The 26,362-nt window shown below is 37.7% G+C and overlaps 2 protein-coding genes across 14 annotated transcripts in view; both read right to left on the reverse strand.

Annotated features, from left to right (window-relative positions):
• The window catches only part of RORA (RAR related orphan receptor A), a 516,409-nt gene extending 507,476 nt beyond the window's left edge, over positions 1-8,933 (reverse strand). For 4 of the 6 annotated variants that reach the window (XM_068204187.1, XM_068204184.1, XM_068204183.1 and 1 more), the window contains exons 1-2: positions 7,842-8,927; positions 2,703-2,857 (exon numbers count right to left, since the gene is read on the reverse strand). The gene's annotated coding sequence lies outside the window, so the exon portion shown is untranslated. Of the gene's footprint in view, positions 1-2,702; positions 2,858-3,305; positions 3,383-7,841 lie in introns of all 6 variants that reach the window. The other 2 variants (XM_068204185.1, XM_068204188.1) reach the window with 2 other exon arrangements.
• Positions 8,934-10,879: 1,946 nt separating this feature from the next.
• VPS13C (vacuolar protein sorting 13 homolog C) overlaps positions 10,880-26,362 on the reverse strand; it is a 74,623-nt gene continuing 59,140 nt past the window's right edge. For 3 of the 8 annotated variants that reach the window (XM_068204204.1, XM_068204203.1, XM_068204200.1), the window contains 13 exons: positions 26,172-26,285; positions 25,587-25,723; positions 25,248-25,329; positions 24,925-25,038; positions 24,604-24,679; positions 23,878-24,041; positions 22,990-23,035; positions 21,859-21,982; positions 21,100-21,214; positions 15,320-15,411; positions 14,225-14,348; positions 13,878-13,964; positions 10,880-12,523 (listed from right to left, as the gene is read on the reverse strand). In XM_068204204.1, coding sequence (XP_068060305.1) covers positions 12,434-12,523; positions 13,878-13,964; positions 14,225-14,348; positions 15,320-15,411; positions 21,100-21,214; positions 21,859-21,982; positions 22,990-23,035; positions 23,878-24,041; positions 24,604-24,679; positions 24,925-25,038; positions 25,248-25,329; positions 25,587-25,723; positions 26,172-26,285 — 1,365 coding nt within the window. In that variant the 3' untranslated portion in view covers positions 10,880-12,433. Of the gene's footprint in view, positions 12,524-13,877; positions 13,965-14,223; positions 14,349-15,319; positions 15,412-15,580; positions 15,795-20,190; positions 20,297-21,099; positions 21,325-21,858; positions 21,983-22,989; positions 23,036-23,877; positions 24,042-24,603; positions 24,680-24,924; positions 25,039-25,247; positions 25,330-25,586; positions 25,724-26,171; positions 26,286-26,362 lie in introns of those variants that run through there. The other 5 variants (XM_068204202.1, XM_068204207.1, XR_011003856.1 and 2 more) reach the window with 4 other exon arrangements.

The following is a 26,362-nucleotide window of genomic DNA, read 5'->3' on the forward strand; positions in this document are numbered from 1 at the left end:
GTCTAACACAGAACACAGATAGAATACAAGGTTCTGTGTGGAGGAATTCAATAGCAAACCATGGAAAAATTGTTTTTAAAGTAATTTTATCATCAGGTTTCATTAACAGCATCAGCCCCTCCCTAGGCTTGCTTTGAGCAACAAAGTTCTTGAAAGGTGGTTAAAATTTGGTATCAGAACTTCATTCTTAGAACTGCCAGCGGTAAGACTTCCTACTGAAAAGGAACACCACTGAAAAACACCTTGGTGGGCAAGATGCACACTGTGTACAAAGCTAGCTTCAGCCCAAAACAGAACTGAAGCCCAGACTGACTGTTCAGACCTTCCTGCACATAATATTCTGTTTGGAGAAGCAATGGCAACTGTCAGGTACCATCCATCATTTACATTATGTTTAGAGCAAATCTTAAATCATTGTCTCTCTGGAAAGAAAGACAATTGAGACAGATAAGGAACTGTCACAAGCAGAAAGGTCTGTAATTGAGGGTTTTTCATGAAAACTTTTCAACTTAAACAGTGGCTGGGCAGGCCATGGAGCTTTTACACATCATGATGGCTCACTAATAGACATGTATCTGTAGAAACTCTACACAGGAGAAATGCTGGGAGCTTCACTGTGAACTGGAAATAAGTCTGGTGAAAACTACGCATAATCAGAGCAGAAGCCAGTTTTCTTATAGCATATATGAAATAAATGGCTTAGAAAGTGAATTTCAGCATGTTGAGTGGGATTGAAGGTATAATAAATGGTGCTCACTGGTTTGGCACTGACAATAGTGAAGACAGAAACAAGTAAAACACATGTAGCTAAATTTTGGCTTTTAAAAGTTTAAGGCTTTTTTTTTTTTAAACCTTGGGAAAAATCTTTGGAGGAATTTACTTATTATCACAGAGCTATGATTTTAACTAACTCAATGTAGACTTCCAAATGCACAAAATGAAGAGTTCTGATGTTAAATATAACCTAAAAATATTCCTAAAAATAACCTAAAAATATTCCATGCTTTTATTTACTATGCTTCTAAAGTTCTTAGGAAAATTCTCCAGATAAGCATTATATTTTTCTAAAAAGAAAGAGCTAGCCATCTCCATTTCCTCTACAGATCAGAACCCTGTTTTAATTCTCAGACTGTTACAGAAATAGCTCACAAAGAAGAAAACAAAGTTTAAGCAGTTTGCTGTCCCTACAGATGGCCAATTCAAATGCTCAAACACCCACACAGGAGAAATATAGCTCCAGCCTCTCTAGAATACTGGTGTCCTGAGGAGAATTCAGCATTGCCTCATGTTCTCCATTCCACAGTATCATGCAAAGAATTATATACTCAGCAGACAATTTTTTTCCTAAGGCTTAATAGGAAAATGTAAGAGGAGGTTGACTCTAAAACCCAGCTTAGATTAACAGCTATGAAAAAAAAATCTAATTTCCTGTTCCAGTAATACCTTTTTCACTTTTTCCTTCAGCGTCCATTAGGACAAAACCACTAAGTTTTGAAGGTTTCATGATACAATCAAAGAAAGAAAAGTTTTATCAGCATATGGGTACCTGGAAGGGAGGCTGGTGCTCTGATCCACGTGTCACTATTCTTCGTTGGGGGAAGAGGGACAGAAGTCTCTTCTTTTGATTTCACTTCTTAACTGAACCCAAGCAACTCTTCTTCTAATCAGTGTGTCAGCATATTTAGCCTTTTAACTAATCTGCTTTCTCTCCATTAACAAAATAGTAACACAATATTTCAGTTATGAAAATAGAAAAAGAACACTTTCCTAAATTTTGCATACATTATTTGGAAGGATAACAAGCTGCTGTGCTTAATTTTTGTGCCATCTCTGAGAGGTTTGGCTCAAGACATCCAATCAGCTTTGCAAAAAATTCTTAAGTTTGAAACTTTTGCATTTACTAGGATTGAAAAAAACACATTTCAAAAAGCTACTATTCCAATTTTTGTGTGCCGCTGTAATAGGGAACTAGATCTGATCCAGCAGGGAGTAGGAGGTCCAGATAGCAAAGAATCACTTTGTCTTTAAACCTATTTCTTAAAAAAAAAAAAATCCAGTTTGACATAATCCAGCTGTTAAGATTTCTGGGAATGTTTTTATTAAAATATTGAGCAGCAATTATTGTTGTATTTTAAAGTGCCCCACAGGAACTCTAATTGAACTAATTGTTACAGAAGTGAGGGGCAAGGTGTATGAAGAGATATATTTGGCATGTTTTAGTTTACAAGCATCAGCCAAAATAAGCATGTGTAAAGGGATTAATATTTCTGATATTTATAAAACATCAAAGGACCAACAAACATCCATCATCCCTTGTTACTGATATACGTGCTCTGTCAATGCACAGAATCACTTGAACAGAGATTTAACTGGAGTTAACAGCATCTACATTAATTACATTTGATTATTTGACAATTTTAAACATCAAACACCAGTCAGTTACAAAAACATTGCAATCCTGCTTGCCAGATGGGAAGCCAGAGTGTTTAAGGGTGAGGCTTTGAAAAGCACATAAAAACTCTGCTGTAAGACACCCTCAAAGTCAATGTTAGCAACTGCACACCAACCCCAAAGTAGCACTGTCATCCCCAGCTCTGCCTTTCTCAGTGAAAAGCAAGTGCCTAAGCCAACCACCTGGGAAAGAAAACCTTAAATTATTGTGATCAGTGGCTACAGCATTGCTTATCAAGTGGCTAAGATACCTTCCATATGTCTTGTTGCAGAAGTCTGCTACTCTCACAGCATTCCAATGTTCCAAGCTCAAAACAGTTCTTATGCTCCATAAGACACTATTCTTGTCACAACTTCTTTGGAGGTCTCAGCTACCTCATCTTGTATGTCACTTAGCTTCTATAAGCTGACAGGATTGCAAAAGACATAAAGCTCTCTTAATTTCATATTCTAACATCTCCACTATATTCTAATAGAGACCATATGAATTAGTTCTCACTAGCACAAGGCACCGTCATCAATTCACACGAATCTCTTAGTATTTATAACTTTCAATACAGAAGTCATTTTCCCTATGATCCACTCTTCCAACATTTATTGTAACTTTATGAAAGAAATGTAAGACTATATTGTGCTTTCCCCTCCCCATTTTAGTCCAGAGCGAATGCTAAAAATGGGGTTTATAATTGTCTTAATTATAAAGAGGTTTTTCCCAAGCCCTTACCACTTCCAGCAGAGTAGGCCTGGTGGAACAGCTGAATAATATATTATGCAGGCAATCACTTATGCTATGATCTCCTGCTTCTAAAGAGAAGCATATTTTCTCAAGAAAGGCTGGTAATAAAAAAATTCACCTGTGTTGCAAGGACAATGCCATTCTTCTGTCCTGTATTGCTTTGTATCTCACGAACTGAATCTATTTCAGGTTCCACTGAAAATGCACAATAAGTCTCCTAACTGAACAGCTAGAAATTCAGGTGCCCCCAGTTCAGATACACGCTGTGCTCTCACACCATTTTCTTTGTATATTTATAAACATGAAATGTGAAGAGGTCTTTGTTCCCAAATCTCCTCAGAAAGCCAGTGGATAGCTGCCCTGCTCCCAAGTGCATAGGTATGGTCACACCTTGGACAGGCTTCATCCTGCAAAGCTTTTGTATCAATTTATCTTCACGGGGTACACTGGTGACTGGATCCTAAATCATGGCCTATTTACTGCCCACTGGCATCTCTTTGACTAATGGCATTGCAAGCACTTGGAGGCTGAACTGCCTACCTGGTGCTCATCTGGCAGGGGCCTTTGAAAATGCCACACACTTGTGTATCTGCTGGTGGGGGAACCAAGAGCCTGCCTGCCAACAGCCTCCCTGCTAGAATTTCACACTCCTTTCTTTGCTTCCTGCCTCTGGTTTTGGGGCATTCTGTTGACTCCACTCTGCCAACGGGAGCATTATCGATCTGCCCCAGAAGCTGGTCACAGACCTCAGCACACAGAAAAGAACCAATAAAGCCTCTGAACCTCATATCAGACAACACTGGAACACTTCAAAACCAGACTATTTCAGCTTCCAGATGATTTTTTTTTAATTTCTTTTCTGGTATTCAATTCTTCAGTGTCAGCAAAAACGGAAACACTGTAGAAAGGAGTCACTTCTCAATTCAAACTTCATTCTAATGAAAGTCCCCATTTCAGCATGCAACTTGAACTAAAAAACATGTACTAATTCTTTAGCATTTCTAACTTTTGCAATGAAACAGCCAACATAAGAGCTAAAGGTAGAGCATGTAATACATCTAGAGAGCAAACCTGAAGAATTCCTCCACTGACTTTATCTATAACCAAAAAAAAAAAAGTGTTACCTCTATCTAAAGCAATGTTTTAAAGAACATCTTACAAGTCAAATATAAATGTTTATGCCATCTAGATTATATTAAGGTTTTAAACTTCGTGAGATCACAGAGAGCAAGTACTGGAGACAGAACATGATCCTCAATTTTCTTGGCCTATCCAGGTTTCTTCACTTTTCATTCTCCATTCTTCCTTTGTTCTAAGCACCCAAATCCTTCAAATGTCACTAGATTAGTCAGGAATGGGCCACAGAAATTAAGAGAAGGAAATGAGAGGCCATCCAGAATTTGTTACTCAGGTTATCTCAAGTGTGTCAGTGCTACCACAGCTGGCTATTTTGTGCCAATGGAAGCCTTAATCTTTCCCTGAAAAAGGGCAGATATTAACCCAGACACAATGTCCAGCAGAATTCCATGAATAAAAAGGCCAAACTGGGAACTAAAAGACAATCTTTGTTACTTGCTGGCTACCCTGGATACATTAGATGGACCACAAAGTCACAAGGTAGTTTTTCCTCCTGGCTAGGATGAGAGCAGCTGGGCAGAGTCTAGAAAAGGAGTAAGGCAGCAATCTCATTGTAAGTGCCTCATCTCCCTTTTTCCTGCCTTCTCCTCAGCTCTGGCCTGCAAGCCCTAAATGCTACAAGGTTAGGAAATTGTGAGTGATGGCAGGAGGATCTGAGCAGCCCTCAGAATCCAGCACAGAGAGCACCCTGTGCCTGTTAATACCAGAAATAACCTGGTTTAGAAATTAAGACTGTCTTTTCTCTCATATGCCCTTCCAGGAATATCTTCTCTCACTAAATATTTTTTTGCCTGTAAAAGATCCAGCCAAATTATTAAACATTGAGGTAGCCTTACTTTGCAAAGAATTGGGAAGAGATCTTTAGAAAGAAGGAACTGGAAAGGATCCTAAAACCAGACAAAGAAAAAGACTTGCAACAAACAATACAGACACAAAAAGGGCAAATGAGCTTATGCATCTTAAGTTCTTGCATGCTGCAAAGGAACATCCATGACACTCTGAGCCCTGGAAGCTCAGGGGTGTGAGAATGGCTCCTACACACAAGTGGAGTGAGGACTCATTCTCTTTATCAGCAGTGGCAGTCCCTAAAGGAAGAAACAGAAGTCATGACCAAAACACAGAATAATATTTCTGACTTTTCATTTTTTTGTTTGCATTACTCTTAGATTTTTAAATACTATTTGAAACAAGTGTAGTATCCACCATAAAGTACTAAGAAAAATTAGGTTTGTATTAACTTTAGCATAAAGTACACAACCCTGTTAAAGAGGCCTCTGATGGCTTCTTGGGCTGCCTTAGATCTCTCTGAATTTATCACATACACAGGGAAAATAGGACATTGCCTGTTACACAGCCACCTACAGATCAATAATACCATTAGAAGAATGAACACATAAGTGAAAACCACACAGAAAAGCTTTTACACTAAAACATTCCCCACCAAAGAAATCTGTACCCATGGAAATCTGCACCAAATCAGATTACTTATTACACTGTGTACAAGTAAGAAATAACAATGATCATGTGAATGATCATTGTAGTATGTCTTTTCAACACTTGTAAAACTGCAGATTTGGATCTACAGCTTGAAAAGCTTCTGTCAGGCTCTGATTTACTGCTCCATGCTCTGCATTGACCACATCAAGCAGGTGATTTTAAAATCCAGGCAGGAGGAGGGTGGGCAGGTAAGATGCAAGACAACAGCAGTAAAATACAAAGGTCCATTCCCCCACCTTGTGGGTAAATACTGGAACAACAACTTACAGCAGCATCCCTTCATTTGCAACCCTGCCACTCTCATCTGTGTTACTCCACACAGATTTCTGCCGTGCTACAGCAAGTGTCCAACTTTAAAACATCTTTGTGATCAACTCCAAGTTGTTTTAAGTAATATGCTGTTTTATTTTTTAAATTCCACAGCAACTTAGAGCATGTCCACTCTCGATGTTTATCAGCATTACTCAAGGTTGGTGCACTCTGTGAAAGTGTTGAGAAGGTCCTAAAGAGTTAGCTGCTCAACTGTTTGAAGTTCCTCAGTATACTAAACCTGCATTTTCCTGTTATTTTATGATATCCCTTTGTGCTGCTTTTAATGACAATTAGACTGCAACAATTCTACGGGATCAGTTGCAGAAGTCTTTTTGGATTCCTTATGAGCACCTTAGTGTAATGTCATAGATTTTGAAAGTCAACAGCAAATTTCTTTCTAGCAGGGAAAGGGAAAGCACAGCCAGAGATGAAGATGACAAACACAAGAGGAAGCTTTATAAGCACAATCCAGTCCTCATACATAACAAAAGCAAGGGCAGATTCAGGGCCACATTTATCAGTGCAGAGACTAGACCTGTACAGCTCAGTGATTTAGCTATAAAGATTTTATTACATGTGAGAGGAATGTATGTCACACCTGGTGGGGAGAGGTTTCAAATCCCTGGAAACTCTCTCCATTATTTAGTGCACAAACTGCTTCCCTACTTGTCAAGCCTTTTGTTTTGGACAAGTGTTTTGCAGACTTGTACATCTTTACTGTACTTGCCTCTGATAAACAGCAGAGTCTAAAAACAATGTGGACACACACACAAGACTCAAGGAATTTGAGAGTTGTCATTTTAGCAATAAAGTGCATTTTCAGTGCTCTATCTGCTGACTCCAGTGAAGTACCTGGGAATGGCTCTACTTCTCTGAATGAAATCCAAGGAAAAATTTCTTTTCCTTGTTAAAATCTAACAAAGTTACTGTTTTCAATACTGCTGATGGTCTTCACAACTAGATATTTTCCCAATTACTGATGTGAAAGCAATTTGTGGCAGGATACCAAATTAGCTTTTTAATAATTTGGTTTTACCTCAGAAGGCCTAACCATCTCACGGATTTATCAGTACCCTGCTTTCACCTTCCTCCACTCTCAACCTACCATGTCAATATTATGAGGTTCCTCTCATCTGCCTTGTTCCCCTGGCCTCTATGCAATCTAAAGACCAGATCAGGATAAACAATTAATCATCTCGTTTCATAATAAATAACATAAAATGTTGTCAAACTAGAGATTTACTTGTGACTTAGAGGAAGGGTGAGGATACAGTGAACTGAATCAAGTTTTAAATTCACATGTTCCTTACAATTTTTTCCTTTTAAGAGTTATTTCTGCTTTTATGTTTCAGTTTTTCTCCCTCAGACAGCTGAAGTTACTAGATTAAGCTACCACCTTACTTGACAAATTTCTAGAAAAATCCAAAACAGAAGCAAATTGCAGCACAGAGATAATAAATGCTAAAGTCTGGACATGTGTGTATTTGCCTCACTGTTACTTAGTGATTGTGCAAATAAGATCCATAATCCAAGGGGTGGAATTGCATTAGGATCATTAGTAATCTAAACAAACATTCATCTACCTGGAACAAATTTTAATAAGACATCTAATTGTAAAACAACTTTCCCCCCCACCTCCATCTGTCCTTCTCCTGCCAGTTGGCATCACAGCTTTAAATGGGAACTGCCCTCTCCCTCCAAAGCATACCTTTGTACAGGAAATCCTAATAAACAAGCGTAACAGCTTTCAAACAAAGCTTAATAAAAAAGCTTTGATTTTGCCAATGAAACTTGAAGTTGTATGTGTTGATTCTGAAATCCCTCCACTTGTTTCTTACGACAAAGCTTCTCTGGTCAGTCCACTGGAGTCTACTCCAAATTAAGTCTTCACACTCAGGTTTGATGAAATGCGACTTTATAAACTGTTGAAAGAATTATTTTTTCAAACAGATGTTAGCTAGTTTCAAAAGGTTTCACAAGTCAGTTTACACTTTTAAAATTAAATCTTTTCAATTTTATTTTTAAATCTGAGTGACCCAAGGTAACCTTATGTAAATAATCCTTGTTGCCAAGCATAGCCCAAGATTAGGATACACCTACTGCAATCTCTGTTTTACTACACTACAACAGAAGCTTATTTACTGCCAGAAATGAAATAAGAACATTGGTACTTGATTGTTAAGCTGAATTATTTATCCCTTCCTTCAACTTCACAGTTTATCCCCTTCAAAATGATTTATTCTCTTACTACTAAACTACTCCCTATTCTGTGCCTATTAAAAAAAAACAAACCATCTTCCACACTCTGCAAATTTTGAGAAAATGGTTAAATGTGATGGTGGGAGGCATGAGTTCTTTTGATGCATATACTTTATCACTGGAAACACAAATGGGTAATTTTGGGTAATTTTCCAAATTCTCCTGGGTGATTTTCTTTGGTGCTGGAAGGAGAGGGGGTATTTTAGATTTCCTATTGTGACAGAATCCCAGATTAGCAGGGCTTCGAAGGCATCTCCTGAAACTGCAGAGTCCAGGCACAGTCAGGCAGAGAGTGCTGTCCAGGAGCACGTGGACTCAGGCTGTAAACATCTGCAATGATATCCCACAGTCTGAGGGGTTTTGAGAATGGTGTGATGCTATTTGTTTCTTAAAAATTCCACATAAGTACTTGTTAGCAGTTGGTTTATTGTAATTCTGCAGAGAATAACTGGCAGTAGTCAATGACTATAGGGTCACTTTGAAAGGAAAAAGCCTAAATAAAATCCACTAAAAATTCTCATTGAAAGAGAGCCTAAAATCCCCTTAAACAGCAAAATGGACCAGGCTCATTCAAGAAAATAGTAAAGAAGCTGATTGCATTTTTAAAATACATTTCAGCATGTGAATATTTATTTGTCTCCAGATTGGGCAGAAACTCAAGGAAAATTATCAAAGTAAAATGTTCCTTACAGCTCACGGGTAAGTGGAATTGATAGCACTATCCTGGGAAGAAGGACATACAGCCATTACCTACTCCTAAGGTTCTCACATCATCCTCTCTTTCTTTAAAGAACAAAATGGCTCTAAAAATGTAAGCACAAGCATATTAATGTGTTTTTCAATGAAACAGCTTGACTGTATTATCATTTTTCTGCTACTGCCTTTTTAAAATGGTTACTAGGTCATAGATCTACATTGAGGAAGGCTGTACTGTTCTTTACCTAGGGGACAACTGAGCATGCCATGGCACAGAGAGCATGGCACAAGGGACTGAGCAAGTTTCAGAAGGGTTTCAGGAGGCTACAGCTGGAGCAAGAGACTGAGAAGCAGTCACAAGGACTAAACATTCACCCATATCTTTGGAAAAAATGCTTTTGAAGAGCTGGAGAAACCTATGATGAGCCAGAAAGCAAAGGAGTAACAGCAGCAAAGCGAGGAGCCAGGCCTCACCTAAATGCTTGGAGTTCTAATTAACACTAATTTTATTGTCTTAATATTCAGAACAAAATGGCCTTTGAGACAGCAAAAAGCTTCTGGGCGCTCACTGAACGGAAAAGGTAGGAACATGTCAACAGCTTGGGAACCTGGTGTGCTCAGTAATACTGAAATCTCAACAGCTTCACAGAGGCATAAAATCTTTAAGGTATGGAAAAAACATTTTGTTGCCAGATAGTTAAAAAACCAAAATAAAACACAAAATGAATAACAACAATAAAACAAACAAACACCAAAATCTTTGAAAAAGCTTTTCACTTGCATCGCAGCACCTGGTTGAAATTCATCACTCAAGACTGTCTGAAAACATACAAAAACCCTGCTACCCCAACAGATCATACAAAAAGGATTTAATTCTGCACCTGTTCTTATGCTGGGCACACAGTTAGGGACTAGACAAGAGACTCTCCTTATCCCTTAACTTCTTCAGCCAGCACTCCAAGAAAATGTACCAACTTAAGAAAAAGAACTGGCAGGGAACAGGAAAGAAAGTTCTCCAAGTCAGAGAGCAAAGCTCAGGTAGTCAACAGCATCTGCAGCTGCAGAGGATGCAACTATGCCAAAGGCCACTTGAAAAACAAAGCAGAGACAGAAGGAGACATGGTGAAGTGGAATGGAACACTAGAGGTAAGCCCAGGACAAGCACTGGAAACCCAAACATCCATCTTCATTTAAGCAAGAAATGGAATTCCTCTCTCATGTCCTCTTGATCCAAGTGGTAAAGAAGGTCATTCATCACTCCAGCTGGAGGGCATCTGCCAGTTCAAATTCAGCTAGCAACCCCAACTGCAAAGATGTGCATTTCAAAACAAAATGACTGCTTCTTCAGACTGTTTTAAATAGGAAGTTTCTTCATTGAGCCTAATTGCATATAAAGTGAGAAAATGAAATACCTGCTGTTTACAATTCAAGCCAGAAAGTTTCCCAAAAACATGAGGAAGTACGTAAGGGAATCAAGCAGCAGACTGGAGTCAGAAAGGTGTCTTCAGAACTGTTTTAAGCACCAATTCACCTAAAACCAGGCACATGATACTGTCTGAACATGCACCAAGCAGACTGATGTGACTTCTATTTTCAAGTATGAACTAAGAGGCAGTACTCATACAACTGTCCCTAAATGTCAGAACATAAGATGCAGAAACTGCTGAGCTGCAGAAAGCTCTTTTGCAGTACCTTTGCACTCTGATGGTTTTCTTGCAGTGTCAGTGATGAGGCAAACCAACAGCACATAATTCACTTGAGAATCAACAAAATTTTAAATCATAGCACAAATACTTGCATATAAAAATTTATTGTCTTTTTTTTTAAACATGAACTTGATATACATACAAGCTGGACAGGGAATTTATTAATTGTTTGAGCAGAGCTTTCTAGAAAACAGGTGATAGCACAGAATTAAAGGCTGTACCACATTTTTTCCCTTGTATCAAAGTGGATTAGTAGCCATGTGCATACAACAACAATAAAATCATGTGTACAGTGCTCTCTACAAGTTTGGCAGCTTACTTTCAAATGCCTTAAACTAGCTAACTTTGGTGAGCCATAGGTACAGATTAAGAGTGCATTTATACAATGCACCAGCCCTTAAATGCAGAGTTTAAAAATCCAGGCCTGGTGCACTTTATGGATCTGTAGAAAAACATTGTCATTTTACTTTATCAAGTTTGTATCTACAGCTGTTATCTAGCACAAAACAGAAGTAAGAAATATTCTTTCCAAGAACATTAAATTGGGAAGGTCAAATTTTCATGAGTTTTTGCAAGGACACTGATTTTCTGATCTGACAGCCAAAGACTGACAGCAAAAGCTCCCAGTTCACTGATCACTGAACTCAAATCTGTTTGCTCATCTAGTCCTGACTCAGTTAGATATGGATGTGCCTCCTGTTAAGAATGGAACTTGTCTCAAGGAAGTTCATACCAGGCACACACTTTGTGCTTAAATGTTGTGTTAATCTGAATGCTAACAGCCTTCAGGAAGAGAAGCTGCAACAAAAACGTTGCATCAGAAGTGAGCTTTAACTCAGTGAGATGGCATTCTTCCATATATAGTGGAGCAACTATACTCTGAAATATGGAGAGCTAATTTCTTAGATTTAAGTTTTTGACATACAATGCTAAACCCAGTGTGCTGTTCCTCCTGAAGAATTATTTAGGCTACAGGGACACAACCAAAACCATAAACAGGCACGTGACAGGGGAATAATATTTTCCATTTTTAAAGTGCAGCTTTTCATTTACAATGTGACAACACTTCAAAGTAAACATTTCCAGACAGCAATAGCCTTTTTCTTTCATATATAGTAATTATTACATTGCTTCAATGCAGTATTTTCTAATACTAAACATTCAGAGATGAGATTATATTAGCTAAATTGTGTAGAGTAATTTAAGGAGAATGTTGTCTAAAATAGAGTTCTTAATTTGTTTCAATCACTAACGGAAGTGCTTCATCTGAAAAAATACCAGAACCACAACCACTACGACTGCTCTGTAAACCATACCCTTAGAGTGCAAATAAGATAACCACTTCATTTTAAAATCTCTGACATTAAAAGGGTAGAAAATAAAATTTCAGAGTGGGAAAACAATTTATCAAAAAATGTAATTTTTAAACTGAAATGCACATTTTAGAAACCCATTGTTTCCAAAAGATGCATCACTTCTGAAACTAAAGTGTTAATGGTTGCTAACTTTGAAAAAAGACCTCAGATATTTTATTTTTACTTTTTGCCCAATGTTTCCATGTTGTTTCTAATCCCTTTTAGGGAGAAAATTGCATACCAAATGTCAAACCCAATATATCCTGTCATTATCAAGACAGTATTTAAGTTTTCCTCAACTGCAAGGATGCTCTCTTCACCAGCTTCTCTTGTTTCCGTGTTGCCTGGGCTTCCTGAATGGCACAACAAACCCTCTGCAAAACAACACAGTGAAAGCAAAATACAATTAAAGCAGGTAGCACTTTTCTTCCATAAGATGCTACTAAAACATAATTCAACAAACATGTAAACCCACACACACAGAGGCTGGTCTAAGTTGGACACTTAGCTCCTGATTCATATGCACAATATTCAACTGATGAACAGAAACAGAAATCCACAAAAAGTAAATGTGTAGTGTTGCAGTTGGAAGCAGAAAAATCGGTTTTTAATGAAGAGATACCAGCATAAACATTAGCAAAGCCAAGTGAAGTTAGGAAATAATACCAAAAAAGGTAATTAAACACAAGGAAGTCTCCTTCTAGTGTGACCTGTGTGTTCTGTGCAATGCTCCAGCTTTGGCCATGCCACTAAGATACAGAGAAACTAAAAGGATTTAAATTACTTAATGCCAAGTGTGATTTGGACAACATGCTCTAAGAGAAAGCTGAAGGAACATTTTTTTAGACAAGACACAGTGAAGAACTAAGATAGATTCTTCCAGTATATAAAGTGCCTCAAAATTATAGCAATTTTTTTCTTTCCCAGTCTAACCCATTATTTCAGGAGGCTCAATCAATTTAATAGCAGCAATTTGGCCCTGATTCTGATCCCATCTGCTGACTTGCCATTTACTGCAGCTACAATTTCAAGCATGCTTCCAAGACACTGTGGACCTAATTGATTTCACATTTGGTATCAGGGAGAACACCTCCTTTCTCACTTTAGTAACACACATGGTTTCCTAGGTAAATTTTTCTGTTCTTGAAGTACCCTGGAATTTATCCAAATTGATGGATCACCTTAGGTAAGTTACCTACAAGATCCAACCATCCACAGAATGAAGGCTCACAAAAGGCTCCAGCCTCCCTGGCACCAATAGGAACAAACATTTAGAGATAAAGGGTAGAAAAAACATGTGTGGGGAGGGAGGAGGGAGGAATTTAAGTAAGCATTTGCATATAAGGTCCACTTGTACTGGATTAGGTCATCTTGAAATAATGAGGAGGTATGTGGAATCCTACAGACTATAGGGAATTTAATACAACCCAGTAGTTTAGATAATGGAATTATTTTCCTTTAATGAGCTTTAACATGCAAACCCTAAGACTATGTAGCTTCAACAATAAATTATTATTGCATAAACTCTCTTCAATGCTTTGGACTATCTGGTCCAATCATACTCTTGGTAAAACACATTTTTTAAACACAAAACAATGGTAAATGGTCCTCAGGCACAGCAGCCTATTTAACAAGTCTCTGAACATTACCATCTCTTTTACACGCTGAGTTTCAACAAGTGTTAACAATATCATAAGAAAAGAAGATTAAATTAAAGAAAGAATATACCCTTGCTGTGGCTTCATCCCAAAGCGGAACGGTCTTTACACATTCATGACCTGTACTGTCCTTTCTTTGGAACATCTTTTGATCCTGCTGCAGAGGGGAACAAAAATGTGCTTCAGATGACTCACAAAACAAGAATGCAGAATCTCATACATAAACGGTCTGAATGCCAACTTCAGGTGAGATTTCAACATGGTCTCTGTCCAACCCAACTGCCATACTCACAAGAAACCTTCAGTAAATCCTGTCACACAGTCCCTTAGTTAGCAGTAAGAACCATAAATAAGTTAAAAGCATGTATGGACCTCTAGTGAGTATTAAACAGAAGAAAATTTACATTATATTCTTACCAAAACAGTAATTTTTAAAATATTTGCTTCATAGGAGGGATAATGCATGAATTCTTCATATAAGTAATCCCACTCTGTTGTTAAGTGGCCTAAGATTTCCACTTCTTTGACATATATCACTCTCCTGTTCAAGAAAAAAAAAAGTTCATACTCAACTTCTCCCTGGGACTACAACTTTGCTAGAAAAACTAAACAAAATGAAAGCATTTGTTTAAGAAGGAATTTTCTATGTGGATTAAAAGTATCCACTCAGCCACAGGGGACCCATATTTCCTTAATAAATTCTGAGACAATCACTTGGTCTTTAAAAGCCATAGATGATCTCAGACACAGCACATTATGAGCAGGCCAAGAACTGGGATAAGGAGAGAAGTGTACATTTAACTAAGGCTGCAAACTAAATTGCCCAATTATCATCCATGGCCTTGGTCAGTGCCTTGAAATCTTGTCCATCTGCAGCCTAAATTCTGAAGTGTGCTGGTCATTATTAAAAAAAAACACACTGTGAAGACTCCATAGTCTTATTTTGGATGAGCCTCTCTCGTACATTCAAGCAAGGTGCAAACTGGAGACCTGTGAAATGTGGAGATCATAACCCTTTTCATTATCTAAACATATTTAGAAAGTTTTGAGTCCTCAAAATCATGACTGCCAACATCTTGAATTCTAAAACTTGTCAGATGAGTTAAATAATAGTTTTCATGCTGGTAGACTTATGACTTCATTTAGAATATTCTTTAACTATCAAGATTATAAACACGTATTATTAAACTGTTAGCTTGACTGCAAACACTTATAACAAGCTAATTTGAAAAATCAAAAACTAAGAGGAAAAAAAAATATTTCCCTTCACTACGATGAAAGGGTCACTGATCTCAGAGTAAACCACCTTCCCAAATTCCCATCCAGCACTGACATCACAACTAAATTACATTTTCCATTAAGGAAACAAAATAAAATATTAAAAAGATCAAGACAAAAACAGAGAAGGAAAATAGATAGGCAGAGAATAGTAATCAGTATAGACTTAGCCAGATGTCTAATTCCCAAGTTGAAATCATGTCAAGCCCTTAGAAAGCATTCAAAATTCAATACCTGTTGGTAACAATAAGGTTTGCTCTTCTGCCTCTTGGAATTGCACAGTGGTATCGATACACCTCCTTTTCCAACTTTCTGATGTGCAGCTTCTGAAACAGAAAATAATTCTGGGGCTGTATGAAAACAAACAAAATAAAAACCTAAAAACACCAACCAAAGCAAAAAAATTAAAAAAAAAAAAAGAAAACCAAAATACAAAACACCAAAAAGCACAAATCAAATTGGTGTCTTGAATTCCAAAGCCTTCTGAAAAGTTACCTCATTGTTAGTTCTTTAAAGAGGTTCTCACAGTGCTCTCAGTCCTGAAGCTGAGTCACTGAGAAGTCTGATCCATTCCACTCAAATGTAGAACACTGACACTGTTGTATCAGAGTATTTCTTCAGCTTTGATTTCCTTTCTGTGCTAGTAATTGTTTAATAATGTTCATTCTGCTACAGCCCATGCTGCAGGCTTCATTCAAGAGTGAAAACCCTGCAAAGGTCATGTATTTTTATAAGGCACATGACTCAGACCCTCAGAAAGAAACTATCGAGATACAAATTCTCAATGCTCCTCAAAAATGAGGCTTCTGAAGCACTGAACAGATATGACTATTCAATACCCAAAATACAAAGGTATATGAAAGTGCAGATTAAATTACTCATCATGTTTTGATCAGACAATCACAACTCAAGTGGCAATCTACAAACACAGAAAAAGTTTTGAAATAAAGTATTGAAGGATAGGATCCTATGACACTCCTAGGATTTTTTGGCAAATATTAATTGATTTTTTTTTTCACATTTCCCATTCAGTACATACTCTTTGACTAAAGTAGAATGTTTCCTAGAGCATGTCACCAGGATTACAATATTCCACCAACAACACAGACCAGCACAGAAGACAGGCTCACGGTCATCCCCACATCAAGCTCCCCATAACACTGGATTAAAGACAGCAAGACTCACAGAGTGATACCTGAATGTATTTGTGGGAAAGGAATACACATCAAAACACCATGCAAAAAAAGGTAAAAGTATGAAATTAATAACACGTGACCAGTGGGAACCCAACCTCAAAGTGAGTATGAGAATAAATCTGTGTCAACTACTGGCTTTCCTAATATGTAATAAGTCTTTAAAAAAAGACACTTATAAATAGTGTTTAATTACCAAAAATTAGCAAGACAATTATAGAAGTATAAAGTCAATGCATGTTAGCTTAGTACCCTCCAGGTCAACACAAGCACCTTATTTATGATACAATCTGTTTTAAGGGAAAATGGGCAGCTCCTGTGTAGAAACATGGGGAAACATAAGGAAGAATGCCTGGATGCAGAATGCATCTCAAGTCCAGAATCTGGACTTCAGATCAACCTTTAGCAAATGGGTGCCCCAAAATTGGTTTGATATTCTTCAGAGCAAAGTAGGATGGCTTTCAGTTCATTTCACAGCTGTTACTGTGGAGTTCAGCCTCTCTAACAGTAAATTCCTCAAGTTCTGACAAACTAGTAACAATAACCTAAAGAGGAAGGACTAAGAATTCAGTATGTTTTTAGTTACTTCTTGTAAATAGCCATCTCCTTCTTATTTCCTTAGAAGGACTCAACCAATGAGATGACAAAAGGCTCCACTTGACTGCACAGTTGTCGGTGTGTGTTTAACAGATTTAATTCTATGCAGCTTAAGTAACCAAAATTGAAAGATCAGCTTACATAAGAATCAATTGGAAGAAAGTTCGACTTTTTTTTATATTTGCATTTTATTTTCATATATTCAAAAGTTCAACAAATATCTTAAAGCATCATCATACATCACAACTGACTCAAAAAAACCCCTTTAATCTCAAAAGTGGATGAATATTCAAGAACTGAAATCAACAGCATAGTGTTTTCCTGGACTTGCTCTCTAGTGATGTTATGTTTTGACATACATTTTAATCCAGTGTTTTTCAGTAAGCAAAACCACAGGGTCAACCAACATCTTCTATAAAAAATATCCCTTTCTGACCATCTTAAAAATTTCTGAAACTGTAAAATGTACACAAAAGGAAAAAAAGATACCAGGGACTGCTTATCCCAAAGCCTCTTCAAAACATTAGAACAAAAATGGCATTATATGACTAAAATGAAAATACGAACTCACATTTTATACCTGAACCTTAGCTGTTTCAAAAACAAGTAAAAAATTGAAGAACTAGAAAACCCACCACCATGTGAAGACTGTAATTCAAAGGCTACAATCCATATTCTGAATCTTTTTGTTGAATATGAAGAAATTAGACATGCCACATATTTAAACAGATTTATTCATAAGCAAGTTTCTCTATTCAAACTCAAAGCTTTGGAGAGAAAGCCTGTTTCTCATAACTTCAGAAACAATCCCAATAGTATTTTTAGATTTTACATGCAATATGTTACCAAAGTAAGAGTTCCCACTGAGGCCTGTGCCTAAAAGATGCAGTATTTCTGAGCTATTCTCAATACACCTGATGGATGCCAGCACAATGGTGGTGGCACTATGTAAAAAGGGGGTTGCTCTTGATGTAAATTACTCCATGATCTGCACAGTCTTAAAACTTAGACATCTTAATCAAAAGCTGTTATTTTATGAGCATACTACAGCACTTTGAAGAAGTTAACTCATTCTTATTTTACATGGAAATGAAAGAACCAATGCAAATTTACACAGCAGAACATTGAGTCAAGCAGAAATAGAATCTGCACTTTCCAGCATAGTCTATGCTCTGCCACACAACACTGTCTCACCACCCTGCCTCAATTATTCATGAGGTGTTCTGCATTCTTTATAAAGCTCCAAGCTTTAACTGGGAAATGAAACAAAGTAATGCCACAGGCATTGAATAATGTATGAGTGACATCATGGCAGCCCTGAGGAGCTGGGCGAGCAGCAGCCCCCGCCCCGCCAAAGGCTCCCAGCACCTGCTCCAGCAAAGCTCAGCTCAAACACTCCTCAGACCACGATTAGAACTCTTGAGAACTGATTCCTTGGAAACCAATTCTCCTAGAGCTGCCCTATTTGCCCTTTGAGTTCTGCAGGCATGCTGTGCATTTATGTGTAACCAAACCGGTCCGTGCTACCCAGCCTCACCCATGAGCTGAGGAACAGCCTGCACCACGGCACACCTCACCCCCAGCTTTGGGATCGACTCAGCACATCCCCATACAGCCCACAAACATCAGATCCAGCACCTCTGGCACAAGGAACTACAGAAACTAGCTTACACAACTCAACTGATCTACTCCACCTGGCTGTAGCTCAGTTTGCACCAAAACCCTCCCTTTCCTGTGGAATAAGCACCTTTTCTTTTAAAACCTGTTTGCTCCTCTAAGACAAGCTCTAATACCTACATTTCACACAAATGTAATTAAGGAAAACATTTTTCCATCCAATCACTGGATGGTACTGAGGCATCTGATCCTTAAGGTAACCTTACAAGGTTTCCACTCTTTATTTTAAAGGGACATATGCATTAAATGTAGGTGAAGTAGATAAGAAGATGTGGGTTCTGGTTGAACTACTTGTAATATAGGATCAAAACTGGATACAAAAATAAGCAGCATTTGTACCTATTGTTAAATTTGTAAATGCACGTAGGACTGGCTTTCTGATTTTTTTCATTAAATATCCAATTTCATGTAAAGACACTGTCCTGTCTTGCTTTACATTGCTTGCTAACTTACATTAGAAAACAAAGCCTTCCCAACAGTGACCTCTAGCATGAAAATCAACAACAGTTAATTAAACCTCTCCTGTATTCCATTAAGTGACTTGTTGAAAGAAACCAACTGTATTTAGTTAACTGTACAGAGGATCTATTCCTGGTTTGTATCTCGTTCCAATCTACACCTCTTAAGAAAAACACAAATACCAGATGTGGAGGAACTGCATTATATCAAATTTCCTGTGTTGATTGTGCCACCTTTTCCTTTTCCCCAGATGTAAAAAAATAGGGGAAAAAAAACCCAAAACAAAAAACTCTAGAAGAAAAAATTTAGCCTGCTTAGTATTATCACAACTTAATTTCATTTAATCCTCTAAAAAGCTTCACTAAATGTTCTTTTGAATAATTTTAAATTGACCATTACATTCTAAAAGGCATTACCAACAAAGATGCTTCTGTTCAACATTTTTTCCCATATACTAGGCAAAAAATTTGCTCTGACAACAGCTTGTTAAGCTTAGCTTACTAATTTTTAAGATGCTGTATTAGTGGCATTGCTTAGTATAGAAATACATATATACTTATTTATACATATGTGTGTGTGTGTAAATTCCTCTTAACAGCTGAAAGTTGATACTTTTTTGAACAGCAAAGCCCCTGAAGATTCTGTGAATAAAAAGCCAGAGTCAACTAAGCTAGCTGTATGTTTTAACTGAGCAAATTCATAAAGAACCAGCAGCAGTAACTTGAAGGCGTAGGGGGTCAGTAGACATGTAGCTGTCAGGGCTATGGCATAGTACAGAAACCACAAGTACAGGTTTTCTCAGCATTTCCATGAAAACTTGAAATTACAAGCATTTTCCCAGAAGTAACTTTCATTCTCTATCACAATTTTAAATTTTGCTCAAGATGTTCCTCTGCCCCTCTGTCCACAGCCTTGCCTCTAGGAGAGCACCAATAAATAAATGAACTCAGGATGTAACCTACCATGATTCTTTTTTCCAAGTACCTTCTGTTGTTGCATTCATAACGAGCTAAGCATCCTCACAAAAATAAATATACAGGAAACAAACTCTCCCTGTCTTTCCCATCTAATCTTACTGAAGATGGTTATTCAAGTTTGTTTTCTGAGCCTGGACAACATGAAAAACAGTTTTATTCAACTTCTACACAGAAAAGACAGAGAAGAAGGGGAGAGGACATGGTAAATGCAATCATGCCCTTTATCCAAATACTTAAGGCAGATGAAAAACCATTACAGAAACAGACAAGAAATATGGAAACTGTTTACTCCATCATTCCAGTTCTTGCTGCATGCCAGGAGAGAAGGAGAAAGAAAAGAAATGTTAGAAATAGAACAGGGAATAAGGATTAAAAAACCATGTACAAGCAATAAGCAAATATCCAAGTTTTGGTCTTAAAATGTTAATGGAGTCAGTTATTTTACTCCAACTTTTTAGCAACAGAATAAGCATTTAAAGGTAAGTATTAAGAACACAAAATCTAAGATACAAATTAACCAGATTCTGACTACCAAGAACTTGAAAACTCGTGTTGTTCATCTTCCATATGTTAGGCACATCCACATGAGAAAGCAGGCTAAATGTCCACACAGTGCCTGTAGCTATGACAGATTGCTATTATGAACAACATAAGGAAAAACCAAACAGCAGTGTTATGAAAATTCATGTAGCTTTTCTAACTGCTGATACAACCAAACAATTCAAGGTCTATTGCTTAACTGCTTAGTCTGTAAGACAACCTTAGCTTTGTTATAAAGACAAAAATCTGTAACTATCAAAATGGGGGGATTTTCACATATTTAAATCTTATTCCTTACAATTTTTAATCCTCCTACCTGCTTCCAGAGTATGAGAAGTAACTACAGAATATAAAATGGAGAAGACCATAGAGCAGCAATGCTGCAGTTTCCATTTTGCATTCAGCTTACTCCAAGCACTGGGCCCTTCCTGCTATCCAGGCTTGTTTTACGAAATATGCTGAGGCAAATTTTTACTGCAGATAATGACTGCTAGAAATTGATTGCAACTTAATCCTTTATGGAACCCTGCAGTTTAGAGAATTTTAACTGTGTTTACAATGCAAAACATACCTCAAATAAATCATACCCCTCAGCTTCCACCCTGTTGTAGGGCCGGATGATGCCATCCTCACGGATGAGGCGTGGGGGACGGAGATTTGACACTTCTTCAGTTGATTCTGCCACCCTGCCATAGACAGTGCAACATGATTCTGGTAAGCTTAATGCAAGCCTGAGTTTCACCAATACATCTTTAGAAGTCAGCCTTTCACTTGCCACACATCCCACTTACACATCCTGGGTACCCTGCAGATGTAAATAGTAAAGACACACTGCTAATGATGAATCAAAAGTAGCACTTGTCAATTAAACAGCTACAGAATAAGCTGGAGAAGTTTATTCCCAAAGGCAGGTAACTTACTGAGGCTTCTCAAGTTTATTAACACACTAACCAAAGGTCCCATTAAAAAAACAAGGAGGCCCTGATGTGCACTGCTAACTAAATTTCAGACTGGGAAGTTTTACTCTGAAAATTTCAGTGGTCTATTTTTCACAGTAAATTTAACTGACATTTCTCCTCGGGGGAAGGAGCAAAATGAAAAAATGGATTAGGTACTGTGTACCTGAACTACCACACTGCAGCATGTTCTCTGAGGCAGCAATTTCCTCAGCATCATAAAATACATTCATTACAGGCTACTGGACATTTCTCAACCTCGCATATCATTCTGCCTTGTGTATTTAACAAATAGTTGTGTGGCACTACTGGAGCACTCTACCACCAGGTATCCAACATGGGTAAGTACTTCCAAACTTCCTCTTGCACTGTACCTTTGAATTCCCTGGAAGGTACTGCTTGCCATATCTACAATGCCTCCCGTCGGGCGGGCTACCACTCCTACAAGCCCCTTTCCAATTCCTTTGAAGAATCCAGCTGCACCTTCTTTTTTAGCCCCTTTAAAAGAAGAGAAACAGAAAAATAAATGTTTTCATGACCTACTTAACCACAGAATGAAACCGTTATTGCTACAGGGGAGCTGTTTTGTATTGGAAACAGCCCACAGCCACTGATTGCATAGAGTACTATTGTACAAAGAGCTGTCTGTGGAAAGTCACCCACTGCTTCCTGTCTGCTCAGACACATCACTGTTCCCTTAATACCTCACCAGCCTCTGAAGGGCCCAGAACTGAGATGTTACCAAGATTCTCTTTCTCATACTTTCTATCTGGACTATAAGCCAATAGATGAGTTTTTTATAGGTTGACAGTAGTAACAAAATATTCTGAAGACACTAAGATGAACAAGTATGATAGAACTATTTCTATCTCAAAATTGCATGGTTCTGGTGATATATAACTATGGGAGAACCAAAGGAGTGTTCAGAAAGCAGGTGTGGTCACCCACCCAAGAGACAAGGATTACATATCAAAGTACCATGCAAAAGCTGTAAAATACCACACAGTTACAGCTGACTCCCAACATTTAAATCACTGCCACTTGAAGATTACTAAGAGGCATTTTATCCTGGATATTTTTCATCATCTATCATTTTCTTGAAGTAACAGGAACAAATACTGACTTCAGGCATAAAACCAAATTTGCTTTCTAAGATTTCTCTTACCTTTGGAGTCCCAAAAATCTTTTCAGCTGGTAATTTTTTACTTTATTATTCTTACTGTCTTTATTCTGGCTTCAGACAATAAATTGGGTACTACAGCAGGCCTAACAAAATACATCATAGAGACAACCTATTCTTAACTCATACAAAGGTTTAAAAGCCAACAACAGATATAAAGATATTTGAGGAAATCATCATGTAAATTCCTATTTGAATAAGAAATATAAAAATCTTGGTATGCCTTAGCATCACCATACTTGGTTTGCTATTTCTTAATAGTACAAAATAAATTGTCAAGTATTGAGAAACCACTTAAGCAGTGCAGTGCAGCCTTTGTCCTTACCTTCTACTGGCTTAGTGATGATGCCTGTCACACCTCCAACAACACCCTAAAACAAAGATAATTTAGTTTCCAATGAGAAACTGAAATGCTCTCAGTCCAACTGGGCAATCTGTTGTCTCACATCTTTATTTTAATACTTTATAATGTAAAGTTCAGTTTCAGAAACACTGTTTGCCTGGGGGTTTTGGCTTTGTTTTTTTTCTCTTACTTTATATTTTTAAGAAAACTATAACTGAGGCAAAGAATTGAATGACAGAATTGACTGCAAGGTCAAGTTAGAGCCTGCCACAGCACAAGTTGAGATGGCCACAATACACAGAGAACCATCCTACAATTTCAGAAAGCTTCAACCCAAACAGAGTAACACCACACCACAGCAGAAGCCTACAAGCATCTGCCCCTCTTGTTCTCCAGCCCAACCTTTCATACCCCTCATGTTGATGCACTGCACCTGTGTGCCCTCTGTTCCCTTTGGTGGTTGCTCAGTGCCCCTGGGCACTCCATGGCTCATTGCTGTCAGTGCTGCTCACCTGCTTCTCACAGCTGCAGCCCATTCCCAGTGACCACAACTGTGTGCCTTCAAGGGCCCAGTTACCTTAATTACCTAACACATTTGTTGAATATGAGTAACTATTTATTTATTTATACAATTCACAGGCGAAATTGGTGTTATTTACCGTTCCAGATCCTAACTTCAATTCCTCAGGTTACCAGAAACATGACCTCAAACACCACAGCTGATGCACTACACTGAGTCTCCTATAAACCCACTGCCTGTTTGTCTCTTCTGCTTAGTTAATTAACTGACAAAAGAAAAAAGATATCAAACTTCCTGCAGGTGATTTTCAAGCAAGTTGGCACATGAAACACTCATCTCCAATTCCATACCCTTAACAGGCCTTTTCCTCCTTTGGCCAGGCTCTCCCCAAAGTCTTTTGGCTGCCGACCCATTTCCTCTCTCCTTTTCTGCTGAAACTCTTCATCCAGAGTAATGGCAGCCAAGCCTTTGCCAACAGTACCAGTGATCCTGGACACCATCCCTGCTGCCCCACCTGAGGGAACAGGGCAGATAACACAAGTTACTGTGCTTTCACAGCTTAAGAGCAGACAACACACAGGAAGCCAACAAGTTCATAGCAATTGCCCTTCATATTCAGTTTAGATGTGATGGATTCACACAGAGCCACGTTATTGATGAGAAGACTCCAGAATCTGGTCTGATATCCATACATAGAGCAATAGGGAACACTTACAGCACTTTACTCCATGTTACATATCAAAATGGATGAAATAGTGTTTTCTCTACTTACTGTCAAGACACAGCTGAATAAAAAATCTAAAGTAATTGTAACAAAACACTTCTCAGGCTTCCCCAGACATTTTAGAACCATTAAAATTATGCTTCTTAATTATTCAGAGCATGTTACTAATTTAGTTGTATATGCAATATTTTTCACATTGGTTGCTCAGTCTACAAACAGATATTTAGATGGTCTCAGGTAAATGATGTGTGAATGATCTGTATCACAAACACTGAAAACAGTATGACAACCTTAAATACCCACTAGAAAAATACTGTGGAAATTCACTAAAAAAGAACACTATGACACATACCCACTGTGTGCCCAAGAAGACTTCTAACACCAATTACGAAGCCTTCAGCAAATTCTTCAGGTCCTTGAACAGCACCCTAAAAATAAAATTTATTAGGAATAGCAGAAAACTACACCATGATGCATCTGTTTCAAGAAAAACTAGCAATTCCTTTATATTGATGCAAGTAAGGCCATGTGAATAAGTTATTTCTTTGAAATTCACATTTAGAAATTACTGCTGCCTGCCGGTTCAGGAGTACAGTGACAACAAACTATAACCCTAGCAGTACATTCAATCAGCCTTTTATACAGACACAGTTAAAGAATCAGGAACTCATACCTGGAATGGCTCGTAGAAGAAAGCTTCGACTCCCTCAGACAGACCTCTGATCAAACCAAATGGATTTCCAAGAACATCTAATCCAAGTACAAGAACATACATCTGTTTCAGGAACTAAATGATGAGAGAGAAGAAAAAAGGCAAACAACAAAAGCAGTGTTACAAGCTGTTGTCACACACATCAGAACCTCAGCCTGGTTCATCTTTTAATTACTACCCAAGTAAGGTATTAGAGTGCCCAACTAAGTATTTGGTGAAGAAAAATGAAATCTTTAAGACATATACTCAAAAATTTCCACAAAGACTTGACTAAATAAGCTTACTTGTTCACTGTAATGTCTAATAACTCTCATCCTCAGTTGATCTCTCTTGTAGAACTGGTACTTAATTTCAAAGAAAGCAAGTCTGAAAGACAAGTTATCATACATTAGTTAAAGATACTCTTCCTCATTCAAATACTTCTCTGCTTTCCTTCAGAGAATCCTGAAGACTATTGCCTTCCCAAACCCCATCTTCTCTCCATTCCTCCCTTTCCCCTAAGGCTGTATAAATTTACACTAGTCAGTCAGCAAAGTTTACCATGCATCCAATCATTAAGTGTACAGCAGTCAAAGTATTATACCAAAAACCCAAAACAACCCCAACCAATTGTATTGGCTTACTTGAAAATAACATCATCCACATCTGTTAGAGTAGCTCCAATACTTTTCAACAGCAAATTCAGAGAATGGATGGCTATCATTTCTTCCCCTTTATCTGATGCTTCTCCACCAGAAGCCAGAGACAAACTCAAATGCAACTGTCAAGGCAGAATCAGTAAAACAAGACAAGTCAAGACCAAAGAAAAGCCAAACCAGAGCAGACAGGTTGTGTAGTGCACATGAAAACAAATCAGTGATGAACTTTGAGGAAAGCAATAATTTTATCTACTGATGATTTTTCTTCCCTTGTGCCAAAAAAATCTAACTGCTTCAAGAGAGACATGAAGATAATCCCATTAAAATGTATTTTAATACAATTTATGATACATTACTTTATCCAATATTTTATCTGCCTTTCAGCATTATTATACCCATTGATTCTCCCCACTTAGTTATGGTTAAAGGTCTGTTTGTACACATGGGCAACAGAGGAAGTTTTCCAACAACGTATTAAATTCTAGAGAATGTAAAATCCCCGCTAGGGACATATTTACTGTAATGAATTAATTGGATGATTTATTAACCAATAATCTCTCTATCGCATACCTTAATTGGAGAAATATGGAAATGTTCAAAGAAGCTGAGCATTGACATGTCTGTTAGGGAAGACTCCATTAGCTCAGTGTTAAGTGCATCCACATCTTGCTGAATTAATTTAGACTGGTTTCAATATTAAAAAAAAAGGAAGTTAATCTTATCCATATATGTAATACAATTAATCATATTGTAGCTAAATG

This window comes from Anomalospiza imberbis, chromosome 13 (genome assembly GCF_031753505.1).
Source record: "Anomalospiza imberbis isolate Cuckoo-Finch-1a 21T00152 chromosome 13, ASM3175350v1, whole genome shotgun sequence".
Taxonomy (NCBI): Eukaryota; Metazoa; Chordata; class Aves; order Passeriformes; family Viduidae; genus Anomalospiza; species Anomalospiza imberbis.